We start from the raw sequence: 21912 nt of genomic DNA on the forward strand, positions 1-21912 counted from the left end.
GGCTTGAACAAAACCTGAGCTGTAGGGAGGGAACGTTCCCAGCAGAGGGAACAAGAGCAAGACCCCAAGCAGAAGCCTGTTGGGCACATCTGAGCAACAGCGAGACGACTGCGGCTAGAGCAGAATGAGACGGGAAAATACAGCATTAGACCTTCTCAGAAAACAGCATCGTGCTGGGCTTTGGAGGCTGAGGTACACTCTGAGTAACAGCAAAGCCACCTGAGAGCCTGAACAGAAAACTATATTATTAACTTAAGGTTTAGAAGTGTACCTCTGCATGGGAAACAGACTGTGAGGGGGGGAAAGGTAGCAATGGGAGGGAAAAAAAAAAAGGCAAGAGGTTACTGGAGCAACCCAGGTGAGAGAGGAGGCCCGCCTGGACGGGGCCCGCAGCAGGCAGCGGGGACGCCGAGGACAGGCGGGACGGTGGAGACGCCTGGAAGGCACAGCTGCGAGGTTCTGCGCAGCCTGATGGAACGGGAGGTCTGCAAGCCGGAACGGGGGTAAGGCTGGGGCGCGAGGAGCGAGCCAAGCGGAGGGCCAGCTGGTGCTGGAGGTGCTGGAGCTGGCGCTCAGGCGGGGAGGCCGCAGGGGATGCAGGTGTGCGCGGAGTGGGGAGTCAGCACTGGGGCCGGACACGTCCCTTCAGGGCAGTGACCACACCTGCAGATATAAACTGGGCCGTGCCGGCACCTGAAGCCCTGAGAAGGAAAGAGCTCCTGTGGAGCAGAGGGGGGGTCACAGCCAGACCTGGGCGCTCCTCCCCGCGGCAAAGGAGAGCTGACCAGACCCGGAGGCCAAGTGCAGATGGAGTCGGGCGGCAGGGGGGCGGGGGTGGGGGGTGGGGGGGGGTGGGAGGTCGGAGGGGCGCAAGGTGGTGACGGATCCGGCGGTTTGAAGGTCACTGGTTTGGGTGAAGTCGAGGGTTGAGCAACTTAGGGTGAAAAGCAATGACAAAGTTCTAAAATTTAACTTTCATCTTTAAAATCAGACAATTTAAATTGATAGCAAAGTACAGCTGTACTTCACGGTTTTCTTCTTTTATAGGTGGCTGGTCACATCAACCAAATTACCAAACCGGCAAAATAATCATATAATTACTGATTGTCTTAACAACGCAGAATCGGTCGGCAGAGTTAAACAACATTTGGTACACACACACACACACACACACACGCGCGCGCAGTTCTAATGATGACTTTTACAATGAGTGATTCCCCTGAAAATGCCATTTATTAGGCATCCAATACGCTACCTCTCCCCCAAATCACATAGAAGATTCTAAAAGGTAACACCAGGAAACAAAACCACCTGTTTTTTTTTTAATGCTAATCATCATTTTTTAACATTAATTTCCTTACTGTGATGTTTATATAAATAACATAAATTGAAAAAAATACATACCATATCACTAAAACAAATCAAATCAATCAGAAACAAGTTTTAAGTAGTCAGATAACCTTAACTATTTACAACTAACAATAAAGCTAATTTCTGCAAAGCTCATGACTTAGTTTTGAACTTCTAAAGTTCATACTCTGGTTTTTGGAAAAGGTTTTGTTTAAGTTCATTTACTGCTAAAAAGGAAAAACATACCCCTAAAGTTCATTCTGAGAATCTTCTCAATGCAGAAATAAATAAAATCATTAAAGTAAAATTAATTTAGCATTTTTATAGTTATATTGAAAACTAGGGACATAAAGCAAAACTCCAAACTAGTTAAATATTTAAAGACCTTAGAAACAAACCTATCTATGTGCAAGCCTCCTTCTGATACTATAAAGTCTGGTGGTGGAGAGTTTAATAGATTTGAGCCTGATCTAAGAAAAAAAGACTGTCCACACGCTTACAAAATATGGTAATTACTAAATGTAAAAGGAAAGAGATAGAAGCTCTCAGCTGTAACTCAAGCTAAGATAGCTACAATTTTAAAAACAGGTGCTCCCTTGATCTTTTAGCTACTTTTCAAGTACATAAAAACGAAGAAAGAAATGAGCCAAAAAAATACATTCACTTATGGATATAAAATTAGAAGACCAAAATGACTAAGTAGAAAAAAAATTTTTTAAATACAGGATAAAACATCACTATACATTTGTACAAACTGAAAAGATTAAAACAAATAGCCCAACAGAAAAAGGGATACTTCACCTAAAAAGTATAATGGCCAGAGAATTCGTGAAAGATGCTCCACCTGAACCACGAACAAGGAAATGTGAAGTTTGAAACCGATGACTTTTCAACTGTCAGACTGAAAAAAGATTGGTTCCCAATATACAGCATTAGGTAAAGGGTCATACCCACAACCACGGGGGTATGAACTGCAACAGCCTTTTAAGGTAAGAATTCGGCAAAGTCTATCAAAATGTTCTGTGTGTACAGCCCTTTGATGTAAATTCTGCTTCTGGAAATCTATTTTATAGAAATACAACTACAGAAAGAGATGTCTGCAAAATGTTCACAGGAACATTACTGAAACACTGTATTGCAGAGCGTGAATAGTATGACTAGTACACGGAACATTAATCACAAAGCTGTCAAAAATTAAGAGAATTTTATACAGGTGTTATAAAGGTGTCTATAGCTTCCTTCTGAGTAAAAATAAGTCCGTTACTACTCACCTAAAAAGTCGTACTTAATTTTAATTCTTCAACAACCACTATCCCAAGGAGGTTCTGCTCCTGGGGCCAGTCAGACACTGAACCGTCAACACAAATGTAACCACAGAAGGTTCTAACTAGAGATCACAGCTCTAGGTGAAAAGCAGCGGCATTTTTCCGGAAATAATCTATTATTTCTTACGATGTGCTGTCAAGTCGTTAGTCTCTGCAATGAGCTACACGTTTTAGAAATTCCTTAATTCCTAGAGTAAAATCACGCTAGGCCCCTGTCTTCTTGCAGAGACCCCACAGCAACTCTGAAACACTCGTGGCGCAGGAGAGGAGGAGAGAAGACGGCACAGGGGAAGTGGCCACCAGGACACCAGCCCTCCCACGAACCCCCCCCCCCCGCGGTTCCCGTGACCCAGCAACATGTGCCAGTACCTACGTGAGCGCGCCGTCTACAGTCGATGTCTTAAGTGTGCTGTGTCAGCTCCGGCCCACACCAATCTGCCCGCTAGATCTCAGGATAATGGTCCCATACTTAATTACAGGTCTTTTCTGAATTAAAGAAATAAGGAGGGCTTCCCTGGTGGCGCAGTGGTTGAGAATCTGCCTGCCAATGCAGGGGACAAGGGTTCGAGCCCTGGCCCGGGAAGATCCCACGTGCCGCGGAGCAGCTAAGCCTGTGCACCACAACTACTGAGGCTGTGCTCTAGAGCCCGCGTGCCACAACTACTGAGCCCGCGCGCCTAGAGCCCGTGCTCCGCAACAAAAGAAGCCACCGCCATGAGAAGCCCGCGCACCGCAACGAAGAGTAGCCCCCGCTCGCCGCAACTAGAGAAAGCCCGCGCGCAGCAACGAAGACCCAACGCAGCCAAAAATAAGTAAAATAAATTAATTAATTAAATTTATTTTAAAAAGAGATGTTTGTACATGTTTAAAAAAAAAAAGTAGAGGATAGAGTCCAACGTTAAAATACTTACAACGCCAAGGAAGAAGAGCCAAATGGAGTCACCCAAGGGAAACCAGGGAAGGTGGAAATGCACAAATACCATTACAAAGAAAAAGCGGGGGCAAATAAATTCTTCTGTGGTCCCACAATGGGCAACTGGTTTTGGCAGTTAGGAAACCAAGGCTACCTCGAGAAAAGCAGTTTAGCAGGCTAGGAGGACCGGAAGCAAGAAGGCAGGGATGAGATGAGTTACAAGGCGGCAGATCACAGAACAGAAAGCTCAGCACGAGACACCTTCGCTCCAAACCTTCCCCCTGGGCTGGACAGCAATATGCTCTTCTCCGCTACTGGACTTGGATGGCCTCCAGCTCTCCGTATGCTCGACCTCAGAGAGTTTGGTTCTCAAGCTTTCTGTCCTAGGTCCTTTCTCTCCTGAGGCTTGCCCAGCCTTGGCTACCTTTCCACCCACACCCTTCTCCCCCATCCCCTTCCTCTTAGCTGTCTATGTAGGAAACTTCTACCTGGACATTCATAAGCACCTCAAAGTCAATACATCTCAAAGACAACTTTTTATTTCCCCACCCAAATCTAATCTACCACTTGTATTTTTTTTTAACTCTGGCTAAGGGTACCACCACCTACCTAGTAGCCAAGTACAAACCTGGGATGACCCTGGACGACTTTTTCTCTTAAACAATCTCCTTGCCACTCTCCAAGTCCCAACTGTACCTCCTCAAGTTTCATCCTCTCCTTCCACGTGAACTGTGGCCTTGATCCCACAGACACACCTGCCATAAACCCAGTCAGCCTCCTGCCTCCAGGCCCGCTCTCCCCTTGCCCCGTAGACTCTGCAGCCAGGAGGCCAGGCACGCTCAACTGCAAACTTCATCGCCTTCTTTCATCTGCAACGTTCTCACCTTGGCTTACAAGGCCCGTTAAGAAACCAGCCCTGTTAACACCTGCAGCTCCACAGCCAGCAGCTGGCACCTTGGCCCAGACAGGCCAGCGGGCACACTCATACGTCCAGACACACACAGACACACACTAGGCCATGCTGCAAAAACAAATGAACCCAAAAGCTCAGTGGCCACAACTCCAAAGTTTCACTTCTCTCTCATGATCACTCTGTTCCAGCCTTCTTCATCAGCCCCAGCCTGGGACACACTAATTCAAGGAGAAGGGAAGAGCAGTAACAGAAGCATGGATTTGGGACCTAAAGCCGCTGCTCAGAGTGGCATGTCACTGGCCAAAGCAAGCCACGTGGTCAAGCCTGGCGCCAAGAAGGCAAGGCCCTGCGATCCCCTTTCAGGGAGGAGCAGAAAGGGATGAGGAACAAGCCAGCCTGCAGGGCACCAACGCACCTGCGCGCTCACGGGCGCAGAAACGGAGTCAACCAGGGTGAGTACTTGTAAATAAGTTCTCCACCTTTTCTACAGTTCCTCAGGACTCAGAGTAAACGTTTCCTAAAATGAACTCAGCGAAGCTTTGCTGATCTGCCCTCTAGGAAAGGTGCGGTGCCCACGTGCTCCCCCGGCCTCCACACCTGTTTACTGTGCCCCGCCCACGTGCTCCCCCGGCCTCCACACCTGTTTACTGTGCCCCGCCCATGTGCTCCCCTGGCCCCCACGTGCTCCCCCGGCCTCCACACCTGTTTACTGTGCCCCGCCCACGTGCTCCCCCCGCCTCCACACCTGTTTACTGTGCCCCGCCCATGTGCTCCCCTGGCCCCCACGTGCTCCCCCGGCCTCCACACCTGTTTACTGTGCCCCGCCCATGTGCTCCCCTGGCCCCCAGGTGCTCCCCTGGCGCCTCCAAACCAGCACACAGGTGTCTCCCTTGATCGCCGCCCCGCAGGTATCAGATGAACACGTATTTGCTGCACCAGTAACGCTCTTTGCCAGGAACACCCTCCCCTGATCCACAGGGAAAATTCCCCATCGTCTCAAGACCCATCTCCACAGTCTATGAAGACGCCCCTGCCCCTCAGCACCCCAGCGGAGCGCCCCCCACACCACTGCCATGCCTTTCAGTCTACCTGCCACACGAGAACGGGAGCTGCTTGAGAAAAGGATCAGGGGTCCGCTAAGCTTTGCGCGCTCAGCACTTACGCAGCGACTGGCACGCAGTAGGTGACCACTGAGTGAGCGCCCACGGACATGCGGCGGCAGAGAGGGTCACAGGTACCGCGTGGGAGGGCCAGGGTTCTACCTCAGGCCCAGGCGCTGTCGGCACTGCGGGCTACAGCTTAAGCTTTCTTCTTAGGGCACAATGGGGCCATTATGCGGAGTCTCGTTTCCCTTCCCTCCCTCCGATAGAGCATTTCAGCTTTCTCTTGTGTAGGCCCAGTCCCTATAAACAAAGCCTAAAACATAGAGGCACTCAATAAATATTAGTCTGAATGAATGAACACTGCAGTAGCCTACGACAAACCCAAGAGAAGTGTTTAAATGCCATAGTTTTAACAGGGCTAAGCCACTAAAAAAAGAAACAAAAACAAATATGCCACAGAAGCAATTTCTCACAGCACTCAGGCCCTGAAGTAAGTGCATAACCATTTCCAAAATTTTTGCTCACAAGTTCATAGAAGTAAACAAGAATTATCATTGTACTTAATGTAAAATCTGTAATGCTTCTCAAGAATCAAGCTGTTGATACCAACCACATGCATTTGTAATTACATACTAAAGATAAAATGTCTAAAAATGTCATTACACCAATAAAATGGAAACATTGCTGAAGCACTGGAAATTTGTTCAGAAGCTGTGCAAACCACAAACAAGTAATATTTAATAGTTTAGGTGCCACTCAGTAAAAAAAATTAATGATAACTTTAAAGTTAAATTATATTTTGTGCTAGAATATGAATCACAAGAATCTAAAGGCAAATGCACATCAAACTGATACAAATAAGGAAAATATGATGGGTGACAACTTGAAGTTACATGCATCTAATCACCCTGTAACACTAGTTTAGTGAGTACACTTAGTTTGCTGTCATCACAAATTGGGTATCCTAACGCATGGTTCCCATAATCAAATACTCAGCCTTTGGCTCATAAAAGAAAAGTACACTTAACTTCCCACCGAGAAACTTCCTCCATGCTTTACTATTTCTTTCAAGAAGAGAAAACGTAGGCTCATGACAGAGAAGTAAGTGTGTATGATCTCGAAGGTCCACTATACTGTTCTCCAAAACGGCTGTTTTTGTCTGAAATTCTCCCTTCCAGTTTGGGAACAGCAAATATTTACTCAGTAGATGTTAGTTAGAATCGTCAGTAACCAACAAGGAATTAGTTCTAGAAGACTCTGTTGAAACTCCAATGTTACCTGGGGGGAAATTACTAGGTAATATGTAAACAACACTTCATGAAGTTAAATTAACTGAGCCCCCGCAGTGACGAGAACAAACAAGTTTTGCTTGTCATTTCATTTGAGGCACAGACCAGGAAAGGGCCGGGGCCACAGCCGGGATGCAGAGTAAAGTGTAGAAGAAAGGCAGTGAAAGAGGCTCATCAAGAGAAAAGGGGACGAAGTAAACCGGTGTGGGCAGGCGGCAGGACTGCAATCACCGCCCTGCTGCCATTGGAGGGTCTGAACTCAGCAGCGCCCAGAGCCTCAGGGGGGTAGGGCCTACCTTTCCTTCCCTCGGGCACAGGAAAGCTATCAGTGAAGCTACCAAATGCTTGGTTACTGTGCAAGATACAAGGTATCCAACAGTCTGCATACAGTTAGAAAATAAGATATGGCTGCACCACGTTGACTACAGAACACAGAATCACCTGTCTCAAAGATAAAAGATATAATAGGGCTTTAAAAAGCCAAGATGAAAATCCACACACTCATGTATATATAAGATATGCATATGTACGCACATAAGGCTTCACTGTATCATGCCTGTGGTTCTTCCTTAAAATTAAGCTCTAAATTGTTCTGTTTCTAAATTGCAGTGATCTTAACTCTCCAAATTCTCATCGTGGTTACGGGAAGGCTCTAGAGCCAGACTACCTGGGTTCCGATCACTGCTCCCAGCTTACCAGTTCTATACCCTTGAGCAAGTCATTTGATCTTCCTGTGCCTTGGTTTCTTCACCCAAAATGAGACTAGCAAAAGTACCCACCTCACAGGATTGCTATAAAAACTAAAAGAGATAATACATGCAAAGCATTTACACTAATGTCATGTGTATAGACACTATACATTAACGAAATGTTAAGTATTATAACTGTTATCAGAATAACCTACGAAGCTTTTAAAAACTGGATTCCTGACAGACCTGGCTGATTAGATAATCTAAATAACGTGATTAATAACATAACATGATTCAGTACTGGTTAAAATGCAAATAATTAATAACCAAATGCAACTAAATATACATGTATACTTCAAGCGCTTCCAAATATTCTAAAATAAGCACATAATTTCCATAATAGAAAAAAAGCAAATGCATTAACTCCTTGATGTCTAACAACATTTTCAAGAATATACTTCAAAAGTAAACCATAAAAGAACATCATAAATGTTTTTTAGTGCTTTTCCAGATTTACTGGTCTTAATTTTACCGTCCTCAATATTCCCAAAATAACAATTTCATGAAGGTAATAAATTATTTTTAAAGACTGAAATCAACAAGTTTGGCACAAAAACACCTTAACTGTACTATGAACTCAACAAGGTCACCTTTGCCAAACTAGAATTAAACACGCATTTCAAAATATCCGAGGTCCTAAGTATGAAAACACTGTCTGTCCACGGCGCCCCGGCCAGGCTCCTCCTCTGAATAAGCAGAGCGCAGCTCATCTACAAAGGAATCAGTCACAAAGTCACTTATTCAGATTTCTTATCTGTATTTTATTACTCTGGTAAATTAAAACAAGATGTCTATTAATAAACATGTCTCACTAAGTGGTTAAAAACAGTGCACCATCAAAATAATTTAGTAATACTATCAGTAGAAAGGAAATGGTCACCAAAGCTTCAAAAGGAACTTACACCTAGCCATGAATGAAGAACACAATATATCTGCTGCGAAAGAAGTTGCCACTGAGTAGCTAAATTAATCTTAAGTGTTGCTCATCTTTAACATAAATTCAATATTCTAATATTTTGTTTTTACCATATGCATTTTAAAAAGTAATATGTTCACCTATTATTTATAAGCATTAAAATTTCGTATCATGCATGGCGAGTTTTAAAATATAAATACTACCTGTGCGGTCTCTCTCTCGGGAGATATATTAAAGCTAAGGGAAAATACTAACTGTTTTTTGGTTAAAAACAGTAGGAAAAAAACATCTTTATGGGATTCCCTGGTGCCGCAGTGGTTGAGAATCCACCTGCCAATGCAGGGGACATGCGTTCAAGCCCTGGTCCGGGAAGATCCCACATGCCGCGGAGCAACTAAGCCCGTGTGCCACAACTACTGAGCCTGCACTCTAGAGCCTGCGAGCCACAACTACTGAGCCCGCGAGCCACAACTACTGAAGCCCGTACGCCTAGAGCCCGTGCTCTGCAACAAGAGAAGCCACCGCAAGGAGAAGCCCACGCACTGCAACGAAGAGTAGCCCCCGCTCGCCGCAACTAGAGAAAGCCCACGCACAGCAACGAAGACCCGACGCAGCCAAATATAAATAAATCAAATTTAAAAACAACAACAACAAAAATCCTTACACAGTCAGTGGTTGGCATAATGCAGAGCTGATGTTTGGGAAGGAGAGACTGGAAAGGACAGACAAGCGACTGAAAACATGAGCCCACATCAACAACACACCCACCAACCACGCTACTTGGAAGATGAGACGCCACTGTTGCGGCCCAGGAGGGAGTGGCCCAGGTCATAGCCTGAGTGAATCAGAGTAATAAAACTTCACAGTCACTGCTTTAGCTAGGTTATGGCCAGTACCCTTCAACAGCAAAAATGTAAATGCTTGCATCCTATTACTGATCACTAAAAATTAAAATAGGTATTTATGAACAAAAATTAAGCAAATATATATGTAAAATAAATTAATATTATGTTAAAATCTACCTTTCTATCATAATAAGTCTTACGTTCACACTTCAAATGTTACATGTGTTAATTTTATAGCCCTAGTTGGAAAATACCATGAATACAGACTTTAATATCCACCTGAGAATGTATTTTAAAAATCAGCCCAAACCAAAACTCTTAAAACCAATCACTAAGTATTCTAGGGTAGCAGCTCACAAACTGTAATCCAGGAATCCCTGGGGTCCCCCCTCAGACCCTCTCAGGTCAACTGTGAGGTCAAAACTCTTTTCCTACGAATACTTAGGCAGTATCAGCCTCTCTCACCACGTTGGCATTTATACTGACGGTAAAAAGTAATGACAGGTAAACCTGATAGCACGTTACCGCAAATCGAGGCAGCAGCAGCAAACTGTCCTAATGGTCCATGTATTTTTCACTGCTATGCATTCACACCTAAAATAAAGGCCAGTTTCACTTGGACTCTTGAGTATATTTGTTCAATATCCTATTTGCCAAAATACGAAGTGCACATAAAGAACTTCTACTTATCAGAGTCCGATGGCTCTCTCAAGAAAAAGCACGTGTGTGACTGCGTAAACGTTGTGAACTAAGCCGCTTTTTTCACGGAACACCATTTCCACCTGGAAGGGCTGCTGACAAACTACAGTTATTCGGGTGTGGATGTTGGGCCTTTTCTCAGAAACAAACGAAGCGAGAGCCCGTTCCCTCAAGTGCTGCCGTGGCAGGGCTGCCGGCAATAAAATCTGAGCTTTGACATAAAACTAGGCGTTTTGAAAATGTGTCTCCACCACTGAGCTTGAGAGCTTCCCAATACTTAAGAGTTTTCTAGTCAGTGATGATATTAACAATGTGATAGTTTTACATTGTTTAAAGAAATTTATCAACATGTGGAAAATCCACACAGCTCAGTGAACCAATATTTTCCAAATGGTCAACGCGTGATGGCACAAAACCACGCATGGGTACAAGATCCATTCAAAGTGCAAAACAGACAAATGGATCTTAATGTAACAGAATATGAAAAATATTTAAAACACTCTTCCAAAGGAGAATTGTGTACCAGAAATGAAAATAAAATACTTAGGTTCAAACTAGAAATCTTCATATAACTGATTCTTACTTTTATTACCAATGTCTCTTAAAAATAATCACCCCAATAATCCCCCCCAAATACTTGCCAACAAAAAAATTCATTAAAATGAAAAATCTAATGTAACATAACCTAAGAACTCATTAAGGAGCTCATGTAAAATCATGGTATGTTGTAAACTTCTGTAAAACCACGGTAGATTTTACAAGCATTTCTCTACAAGTCTGGAGCACTCAGAAATTTATTCAGATAATAATATCAATACCTACCTAAAAATAATGTATTTGAAAGACACCTTCCCAGGGTATATATTTTATACCAAGTATGTATACAGGAAGAGTCATGCATTTTAAGAATACAGTGGTTTTTAAACATCTGATCATATCCAACGGTGACTGTATTGCTGCTCGCATTTCATTTTCTCTACTCAACATATGGAACTAGACCAGATTCAGAGCAAAAGGGGGGAAAACTGGCAACCTCCAGCCTCAGTACCAAAAGCTGATAACAGCAGCACAAAAAGAAATTATAAGATAGAAATTTTGTTAGTTCTCCTGCAAAAATCAGGAAATATAAAGTATAATAAGTAAGTCACCGTGGAAAGTACCACTATTAGCAAACAAGGGTAAAGAGAAGGTACATTCTTTAAAGGAACAAATGGTTTAAATTTGCCAATACCAAAGTCTGATTTTTCTTTAACAGAACATGTGTGAAATCAAGCAACAGAGAACTGTAAGCTATGATTCGGAATAAGACACACCAGCTAGACTGCTCTTAACCAATAAAATACCCAAACGATAGTAACAAATGAGCATTTTTTTCTTGGGTCCTATTTTTGAGGGTCAAACTCTCTTCTACTCTGAATAACAGTGAAACTCTCAGGGGGAGTTTTAGGAAGCTGGGCGAGACTTCTCCTTCAGAAGCACCTGTCCCACTGTTTGTACTGCCCGATGGTAGCAGAGCCAGACTCCACAGTGACATGTCCTCTTCCAGCTTGCTCCGTCCAACCGAAATGGAAAATGGCTTTCTTTAAAAACACAAAGAAGTGGGGCTTTCCTGGTGGCACAGTGGTTGAGAATCCGCCTGCCAATGCAGGGGACGCAGTTTCGAGCCCTGGTCTGGGAAGATCCCACATCCCACATGCCGCGGAGCAACTGGGCCCGTGAGCCACAACTATTGAGCCTGCGCGTCTGGAGCTTGTGCTCCACAACAAGAGAGGCCGCGATAGTGAGACGCCTGCGCACCGCGATGAAGAGTGGCTCCCGCTTGCCACGACTAGAGAAAGCCCTCGCACAGAAACGAAGACCCAACACAGCCAAAAATAAATATAAATAAATAAATTAAAATTAAAAAAAAAAAAACACAAAGAAGTGAATGATCCTGTCCAGTGTGCCGAGATCAAATGGGCACGAACAGCACTAGTAAAGTCAGGGAAGTCCAAAACCTCAGGAATGGAAAACACAAACAATTTAAGCAAGTTCATCTTGTTCACACTGAGAGTGAACCCCCCCCACGCCTGTCATCCTGGTGTGATCAGTCTTCACAACAGTGCCCCATAAGGTCAACCCAACTGTAACGCAGTGACCGCCCTGAGAAAGCAAAGCGTGCTGTGTGTATCCAACCTAGAAACACGACAACGCAAACGACAGCGACAAAAGTTCACACCTTATTTTCTGTAAGCTACACAACTTACTTTTTCCTTAACATTAAACTTCTTTTGAGTGAAAACAGAGAAATTTTGGCTATTTTCCAGTCACAGTAAACTATGCAATCTCGGTTCCTGTAAATAATTTCATTCATGACACAACTGTAAAACTGCAAGTATAAAATTCAAATTATCCTTATCTTTTGGGATCAACTGATACTGGGAAAATACTTCCCTGGCTTCCACATGAACTACTGCTACTTGTCTATGTACTTACGTTAACTTTATGAAGGACACTCACTTCCTGAATTACATGTACTATGGCTCTGGTCAATCACCTCTGCCAAGATGATAAGTGAGCTTTTATATTTTTATTGTTGTAGAACAAAATCTCAACCAGATGACCTGAGACAGACCAGCCTATACGCCCCCACCAGCCCTCAGCCTGCTTTATTTAGACCCCGTCCATGACCCCAAATACAAGGAAAAGCTCCAGCTCGTGCACAGCTCCCGCATAAAGACAGTCCACCCTGACAACACGCCCACACCTACTGTCCCCTCGTACCTGTGGGACGCTGACCGGAAGCCACCACTGGACTCGCAGGGCCTGCCAGCCTGTCAGCGCCGGCCGACGACTGGGGCGCGCGCGCCCAGACCTGGTCAGTGGGTCTGTGGGGTGTGGCTCACTGCTTAGCACCTAACTTACAAATGTAAGTACAGGTCCAACAAAATTTATCTCCGTCCTAGGCATCGTCAAGGTGAAGGAGCGTATCCGAAATACAATCAGCCAGGAAACTAATAGCAACAGCAACATTCTGAACAAAAATCAACAGACTCTACCTAACCTGAAAATAATTTTCAATTAAGAGGTCAGTTTACTGTTCCATAAATATTACTCATATATCCATTTTTATGTATAATAAAGGAAAGCAAGCTAATATCAAAATAACTGCTATATTATTTATTAGCATTTTCTGATATTACACCCAGTTCAAGTCTGGTAAAACTGTTTATAAACAAATTAATCTACGCCACCAGAATAATAACCAACCACTAATAATAATGCTTTATACACTACAACTGCTCAATTAAATCCTTAATGACATAACCCTAAACCTTGTTCTCTTAAACACCCCACCAGCTTGGTACCATATCCTGATCTTCTGCAAATCAAATTTTTTCATGAATATGAAAGAATCACTTTTGCTATTCTACTATTAACCACAATCAAAAATTGATAGTTCTAGAAAAGCCTACACTTACAACACTTACATTCCATTAAGTCTATAAATTGCATAAAGTAAAATTATTTTTCATTGGCAGGAGCACAGCAAAGTGAAGCTAGTCAAGATGCCGCTTCAGTTACAAGGTAAGGAAGCCATGTGAGACAGAGCCTTGACCTCACACCCACAAGCACACACCCACAAACACATAAACTGTAACCAATTATTACAGGAAAAAGAGGTAAAGATTTTTTAAAAGGAGCAGAGATGCCTATAAATACTAAAAACACATCACTGGCAACTGCCTATCTCATACATTAGTCCCCAGAAATACAGACCTTCTAAAGTACCAACGTTTAATAATACAACTGTTGTTTTCAAAATAGTTTCAAATATAGTTAAGTTGTATGATTAAAACATAGTCACAACCTAAGCATTAGTCTGAAATATAGATTTAGCTCTAAGTTATGCAATTACTGCTACTTCATCTGAAGACTGCCTACTCCACCTCTGCTGACAAACTGGAAGTTATTTTTTACACACACCTCTGGGTAATATGAATCACCACATTACTTCTCAAGATTAATCAGAATACTAAAATATAACATATTTACCTTTAATAAAGAATATATGGGTATCCACACAAATTCTAGGTTACTTTTTTCCCATCAATGCAAAAAGAAGGCAATGAATTCAATAAGTAATAAAACAAATGACTTTAAGAAATGTCTCATGAAGTGAAGTGGGCAACCACCTAGCATGGTTTTTGCATTTAGGTGTAAACTTTATGCAAAAGAATAAGACTTGAAAAGATAAATCTTTAAGATCCTAAAAGACAATTTCGCTAAGTTTAAAAAAAGCATGTATCTTGTTTTGTCAAGAATAAAGGTACACACGAAGGAAGCCATATTCAGTATTCTTTCCACAAAATATTTACTGAGCACCTACCACGTGACAGCCATAAAACTGTTTAAAACAATAAAACTCTAAGCTCCTGCCTTCATGCAATCAGAGAGGGATTCAGACAAACCAACGGCTATAATAACAAAATCGGGATAAGTTAAACAACAGAACACCAAAAAACAACACGGAGACCTTTGGGTAACTAGAGAAGCCCTCTTCTGAGGAGGTAATGAGATTAGGAACAAGAACTCTGCCATAATAAATAATCAGAAATCCCTAAAGGAAATAAAGACTTAACATCAAAAATAAGAAGAGGACAGACAGGACTAAAAAGCTCTCAGAAGCATTTATTATGAGCTATAGTTTCCCATAGTAACCAAGATATTAATTCAGCTTAACATCAATCTCCTGGTGAGAAAACATCAACTTTAAGTTTAGATCATCAACTCTCATTTTAAATTCCAAAAGGATCTGGGATCCAGAGTGAGGAAGGGGTTGAAAAATACACAATGATAAAATATAACTTGCTTTTTCTTTGGAAGCCCTCTTACACACAAAGGTGAATATGAAGCAAACTTAACCAAGTTGATTTTAAAACATATTCTAATGTTCTTTAAAAGTGAATGTAACCCGAAAAGCCAAGTTTATCATCTTCCTAAACATAGACACCCCAGATCAGTGGTTATCCAAGGCTGCCTGAAACCAATCACAGATGATCTATAGTTATATAATTTGATAACAGATATTGATCACTGTAACCCCCAAAAAAGCATTCAAAAGAAAACAAACCACAACTAAGCTCTCATATATGTACATAAAAAAGATTATCCAAATATATAAATATAAGGCTTAAATCATATTCCTACAAATCAAATTCTGCAGTAGATTTGCTCAACATTTACTGACCATAATAAAGGCCAATATAATGCTTACATTCTTATAGAAAACTAAGAACAATGACTTGTGATAGACAAATAGAGTAAAAATTCATTATTTCTCAGATGGCAAAAAACTGCAGACAACAAATTTTAGATAAAGTAAATCGAAACTGTTGGCCTTAAAATAGTGATTTAGAGAATTATTACCTTTAGTTTTTACCTACATCACAATGAAAAATACATGCTAAATGTGAAGCTTAAACTTCCAAGACCACAATAAACTTAATAGTATGCAAAGGTTCTCCGGAAAACAAAAAGTAAAGTGTGAACTAGGTATCAGATAACATAAGAGCTAAGAAAATAACATACAGGTATTTTAAAAAAACCAACTTATTTCATTATGAAGAGCTTTCTAACATAATCCCGGAGAATCATTTCTAAAAATTGAAATGTTCAGATATAAGTGGGGAGGAGAAACTACTAAAGGAAATATATAATCATTTCCCAGAAATGTCCTTTAACTTTTGCTCAACACGTGTGCACAGCAACTTTTCACCCACAGAATAACTAGGAAAAGAGTAGCTCTCCAAATGAGAGGCCAGTTTTACTTTAATAACTACTCGTATATCTAAAAAAATAGAGAAAAAGTTTCAATCGAGTGCTTAAAAATAGAATTAATAAAATCAATTAACTCTAATCTGTTTTTAATTCAGGATTTTTTAAAATGCCAATGCAATTTAAAATCCCAAAGAGTAAACTTAATTACCTATTATTAAACTGAAAAAATATTCCTTTTCACGACCAGACTTGGGAAATCTCAGAAAAAAAAAAAAAATTATAAATAGGTCCATTCAAACAGAAAAAAACAACTATCTACCACAATAATATTTTACATCCTAATTTTTAAAGCCAGAGATAAGAAAAATGAACTCATTATTCTGAAAGACAACATAATCCTGAAGGCCAAATTACTGCAGTCACCTTTCAAAAGACGTGCTAATAAGCCTATGAATGAACACCTACCTACATATTATCAATTTGCTTACTAGCACCTAACTCATAAAATCATTAGAGAAGGTGAGCTGTGAATCAGGAGTCAGTCAGTATCAGTGTGCAAATTGGCAACCTGAACCTAATAATTCGTATTAGTATTCAACTAAGGAGGAAGATAAACGGCTCCGCCCAGGAAGACAGAAGAAATGCATCTTTCCCACCACAGGCAAAACCAAGACGCTGAAAAGGTGAAGGTCAAGTTTACTCAGAAATATAAACTGGGGTTTAATGATAGGGATTAAATTTCATGAGAATGTTCAAATTTGCCAAACAGGATTGCTGCCCAAAAGCTGGCATTTTAGTAAATAATACTAACTTTGAACTACCAACTACAACAAATCAGAAACAGATGCTATTAAAATAATTTCCTAAGAGGACGTAAATCCTCTGTAAGGTGTATTTCATGTGGCTAAAGTCTGTGCAACTACAGCCTGAGAAGCAAGCACAGCTCTGAGCGCTCGTTGGGATGAATCGGTTTTCAGGGTCCCTCCCTGACCCTCACCTCCACTCCCATCCCCCACCTCTCCCAGACCGGCGAATGGAGACGAAACCTATTTTTTTTTTTTTTTTTTTTTTTTTTTTTTTTAGCTGTTGGGAGCTCTTTCAGCAGCTTTGCTATAAACAACTACCATTGTCCCAGGCCGAGAGCAAGAAAGATTTCCTCCTTTTCCAGGAGCACGCCCAGGACCGGCCACCACCGCCCCCCCCCGCCCAGCCCCCCTCCCCCTCCCTCGATCTTCCCCCCCCCCCCACCGTCCGGGCCCCCTCCCCCAGCCCAGGTCCTCTGCCCCACCCCCTCCCTCGATCTTCCCCCCCCCCTCCCGCGGTCCGGGCCCCCTCCCCCAGCCCAGGTCCCCTCCCCCCCCCAGCCTGGGTCACCGCGGACGCGCGCACGGCCGGCGCGGGGAGGGGCGCCCTCCCGTCCACCTGAGCGCAGGCAGCGAATGGGAGGAAACCTTCTTTCCACGGGAGTTCAATTCCGGGCCGCGTTATCAGCAGAGCCGCACAATTGGAACAACTTTCCCGATATTTACTTTACGCTCCCGGCCGCCAACCCCCAAGTTCCAAAACCACCGCGGCCGCCACGGTCACATGCTCGCGCGTCCCGGTGACAAAGGTCCGCGGGCCCAGGCCGAGCGCCGCGACCCCGGCTGCGGGCGGGGAGACCCGCGAACGACGTCCCCGCCACGCCCGCCTCCCCCGCCCCCCGCCGGGGCACAGGTGACCGCGCTCCGCCCGCGCCCGGCGCGGCCACCCCGGGTCCGGGGGCGCGGCCGGCGCGGGAGGGGGTCCCGGGGGGCGGAAGGGCGTCGCCGGGGAGGGGGGGACCCCGGCCGGCCGCGTACCTCGGTGGGCTGGCTGATCTCGAACAGGTCCAGCCGGTTGGCGTTCCAGTGCTGGATGATGTCGGCCAGCTTCCGCCGCTCCTCGTCGCGGCCGCCCGCCGACATCCTCCGGCCGCGCTCGCCCGCCCGCCCGGGCCGCCGCGGGGTCGGGGCCGGGTCGGGGTCGGGCGGGGGGCCACGCGCCTAGGTCTGCGGGCCCGGCTCGGGGCTCGGCCGCCTCGGCCCCGCCGGCCGGCGCCCCGCGCTCCCGGTTCCCGGCTCCGCGCGCCCGGTTCCGCGCTCCCGGCTCCGCGGCCGCGTCCGGCCGCCTCAGCTCTCGAGCTCTCGGGCTCCGCGGGCTCCTCAGCCGCCTCCGCCGGCCCCGCTCCCCGCCGCAGCCGCCTGCCCGCCCCGCGTCAGCCCGCCGGCCGGTGTGCGCCCCGAGCGCCCGCCCGCACGCGCCGCCGCCCCGCCCGCCGTGCGCGCCCCCGCGCCCGCGCGCCCGCGCCCGCACCTCCGGCCTCCGCTAGGTGATGCTGCGCCCGCCTGCGCGCCGCGCCGCCCGCCGGGCGGGGCTGGGTTCCGACGCTCGGTACCGGGTCCGACTCGTGAGCCAGGTTCGGACCGTATCGGGTTCGAGCGGGCGGTACCGGGTCAGACGGGCGGGCGGCCGGGTTCGGACGGTACCGGGTTCGGACGAGCGGTACCAGGTCCGACCGGTGGGCGGGGTTCGGATGGGCGGTACCGGTCCGACTGGTGGGCCAGGTTCGGACGGTGGGTTCAGACGGGCGGGCTGGGTTCGTATGGTACCGTGTGGGGACGGGTGGTATCGGATCCAGCTAGTGGGCGGAGTTCGGACGGGCGCTGCCGGGTCAGACGAGCGGGCCAGGTTCGGCTGGGCGCGCTGGGCCGTGGAGGCCGCAGGGCTGGGACTCGCAGAGCCCCTCTGGGCGCTGATCGCACGGGGCCCCGCAGCGCCCCGTTCCCGTGCGGGCTCCAGGGTGACTCCCGTCTGCTGGGCCTTCCTCCCGAGGGGGGGCGCGTCTGTCGTGGCGCTGCGGGTCCCCCCGCCCCGGGGCTGGACCCCCACGTCGGTGTTGGTCCCACGGTGTCCGGTCGGAGCGGCCGCCCGGCTGCGTGTGGTTCAGAAAACACGTCTTCTCGCAGCACCAGGTTGCAGCCGTAGGTGACGGGGTCCCTCGAGGTGCCCCCGGGCGCGGGGAGATGCTGCCTTTCCACAGCGCTAGAGCCTCCGAGTGTCCCGGTGCCTCTGCAGACCTAACATTCATTTCAGCAGCAAGTTTCGTGCATTTTAGGAGTATTTATTTCATTAGGTGTTTTCTCTTTAATTGCCTCTCCTCCCCACCCCGCCCCTCGCCAAAAAAAAAAAAAAATTTGGCTGCAGAACACCTGCCAGCAGACATTTCCCCCGTGCAGTGCTGGGCCAGGTGAAGTCAGTCTCCTGCGTTATCTGTGATGTGTTACAACAAAAACCTTCATCTCTGAAATACCACAGCTAAGTGATGAAAACAGTGAGCTGCATTTGACAAAGCCTCTTTATTTTTGTCATTGTCTTTTCCAGTGTGAGATGATTTTTCCCTCCACCAATTGGATTTCTTCTCTTCTGGGAAAGACGAGAATTCTACCATCCCTGCTGGATTCTGTCTTCAGCTCTGTTTTCTGCGGCAGTAGTACAGTTCAGCTTCATAAGGAGGCTTTTCAGCAGAGAAGCCTGCGGGGTTGAACCAGTGCCATGGGGGAATGAATTCTTCAATAGATCTCTAGCCTCCTTTCTCAAAATTAAAATGTGGTGACTTGCAGAAAAGCATATGTATATAAACGACACATCCGTGTTCTGACATTCTGTTCCTTTATGCTTTTTAGTTCCTGTGCTTCTTTATAGACTCAAGTTGTTTTTTGTTTTGGGATTTTGTTTGTTTGTTGTGGTGAACACCACGGTGTCCATACAGCTCAGAACTGTCCAGCTAAGTTCCACACATGCCATGTGGGTCATCAGCTATAGTGTCAGCTGAATTCTAACAGTAAGAACTTTATTCCTGACTATGCTATTAGCAAGAATGACTTGGCTCTTAGAGCAAAAAATTAGTCTGCAAAGCTGGCAATTAGTTTGCTGGTGTCTGAAGTAAGTACATGTAGAAAATTCAGTATTGCTAGAAAATAAATATGGGCCCCGTGCAGTGTTGTTTTTGTAATAAACGTGTAGCATACATGAAATGCCTACAGTTTGATGCAGGACACGTAGAAGGCTCTAAATCAATGTTAGTTATTAGTGTTTTTCTGACTCATTAAAAATCCCCATTGGTATTATGTGTGAGTGGCGTATGAGTATACAATTCATAGTAGGTCCCAACCAACATTAGTTTCTTGACAAAGGTTTAAAAGCAAGGTGAGACCCATAGCATACGTATGATTATTAAATCATGAAGACTCTTAGAGCTGCTATATTTAGGCCATGAAAACCTTCAAACTACCAAATTCTTCTACTAATCGTAAGAAATATACTGAGCCATATGTTAATTTTGTAAGTACACATGCTATCCATCTTCTATTCTCATGGCACTGCTGAGTTCTGATACATTTCAGAAATCATATTTAAGTGCTATTCAAGAGATGCTGTATAAAAATTAAGTCACATGGGATTTTTTTATTAAACCTGCTGTGTACACAGAGGAACTAAGGTGTGGGGTGAGAGACTAGACCGAAGGTAAACAAAGCTTCATTGGGTGAGGTTTAAATCAGATTTTTTAATCTGAGTACCCATTTTAAAAATTTATTTTGCAGTGTATATATTTACCTTTTGGTTTTCTTTTTTTTAAGTATTATTTTATTTTAGCTACACTATTAAGAGCTCCTATTTAAATCAGCACTGATCTACAAATAGTTCTAAATATCTCTAAAACTTAAATCTACTTAAAACCTTGCAGTATCATGTAATGGGGATAAATATATAAGAACAAATAAATAATGAAAACTTTTAAGTTCTGGTTAAGCTTTGAACATTTAAAAATATTTTTTGAAACATTATGAAAACCAGCTTCTGAGACCAACCAAATGGAATAAACTTATTCCTGCTGCAGTTTTCACAGGCTCTGGAAAATAGAAAATGCCAGGGAAAAGATCAGAAGCTTAATCCATCTCAGAAGAAAAAAATGCTACAAATATATTAACAATATTTAACTATATTAGCTATATTTAATGACCTATAGGTCATTTTCTAGCCACCAATAGATTTCATATTTCAGTAAATTAACCAAATTTTAAAATATTTCATCCTGTAATTGTACAAAGCATCTTATAAGCTTTTTATTAGCTATATCAATTCAGAGGATGGTCTTTAAACAAAAATTAAAGGGATATAATAAAGGTTCAAATCGAAGAATTTCTAGGGTAGACTACTTTCCTCAGTAGCCTAAGCAAGTGAAAGTTAATTTAGTTAGCTAATCTAGAAAGTTAAATAACCAAACTCTTTCTTTGCCTAACCCATGACTAAAAAGGTCAGTGTGGCTAATTTAGTTAAAAAAAAAAAAGAGAGAGAGAAACTCCAGAGGATAAAGTCTCAAGAAATAAGTAGGGTATGTGCTACCTTATTGGATAAATGGAGAAATGTATCTTTAAACTCTTCTTCATTATATTCCAATGTTCCTGATATTTAGTTAAATTTTAGGTTACCTAATAGAATTCTCAGGAAACAAGATTTCAGAGAAAGAAGAGATATAAAAAAATCCCTTAAAATAGAAAATTAATCTTACTTGTTTAAAAAAATAAATATTACTAATGCAGAAAGACTTCTGTGGTTAAATGTGTTCTCTAGCATTTTATAACCTAAGATAATGCTGAAAAAAAAAGCCAAATCTAAAACAGTTAAATAAGATATTTGCACTGAATACAAAGAAAATAGCCCATGTGTGTCTGTCTGTGTGTGTCCATGTGTGTTGCGTGTGTCCCTGTGTTAAATGTGTGTGTGTGTGTGTGTGTGTGTGTGTTAGAGGGAGAGTTACAGCCCGTGAACGTTGCTCACTCCCCTTGCAGTGTGTTGGAAAGCTGCTTCATGAACCTTGTTCTCGTCCGCAGCCCCTGGGGTCTGGACCCATCTCTTGATTTTTGACTCTGTCTCCGCTCCCGGTGCTGAGTGTCGCACAGAGCTTTGCATGCAGCGGGTGTCACACACATCACCCCAGCTGGGTGAGCATGGCGTGCCGAGGGGCCACT

At 44.3% G+C, this 21912-nt stretch overlaps 1 protein-coding gene and 1 long non-coding RNA gene across 14 annotated transcripts in view; one reads left to right on the forward strand and one right to left on the reverse strand.

The window, feature by feature from the left end:
* AFDN (afadin, adherens junction formation factor) overlaps positions 1 to 18093 on the reverse strand; it is a 135641-nt gene extending 117548 nt beyond the window's left edge. For 5 of the 13 annotated variants that reach the window (XM_082475847.1, XM_082475845.1, XM_082475851.1 and 2 more), the window contains exon 1: positions 17704 to 18092. In XM_082475847.1, coding sequence (XP_082331973.1) covers positions 17704 to 17808 — 105 coding nt within the window. In that variant the 5' untranslated portion in view covers positions 17809 to 18092. Of the gene's footprint in view, positions 1 to 17703 lie in introns of all 13 variants that reach the window. The other 8 variants (XM_082475849.1, XM_082475852.1, XM_082475848.1 and 5 more) reach the window with 3 other exon arrangements.
* Positions 18094 to 18151: 58 nt separating this feature from the next.
* LOC309667421 lies at positions 18152 to 20007 on the forward strand. Its single transcript, XR_014267761.1, has 2 exons — positions 18152 to 18299; positions 19265 to 20007. It is a non-coding gene; the product is annotated as an uncharacterized lncRNA (long non-coding RNA).
* Positions 20008 to 21912: the final 1905 nt, after the last annotated feature.

The sequence above is a fragment of the Balaenoptera physalus genome (assembly GCF_965194825.1).
Source record: "Balaenoptera physalus genome assembly, chromosome: 9".
In the NCBI taxonomy this organism is placed as follows: Eukaryota; Metazoa; Chordata; class Mammalia; order Artiodactyla; family Balaenopteridae; genus Balaenoptera; species Balaenoptera physalus.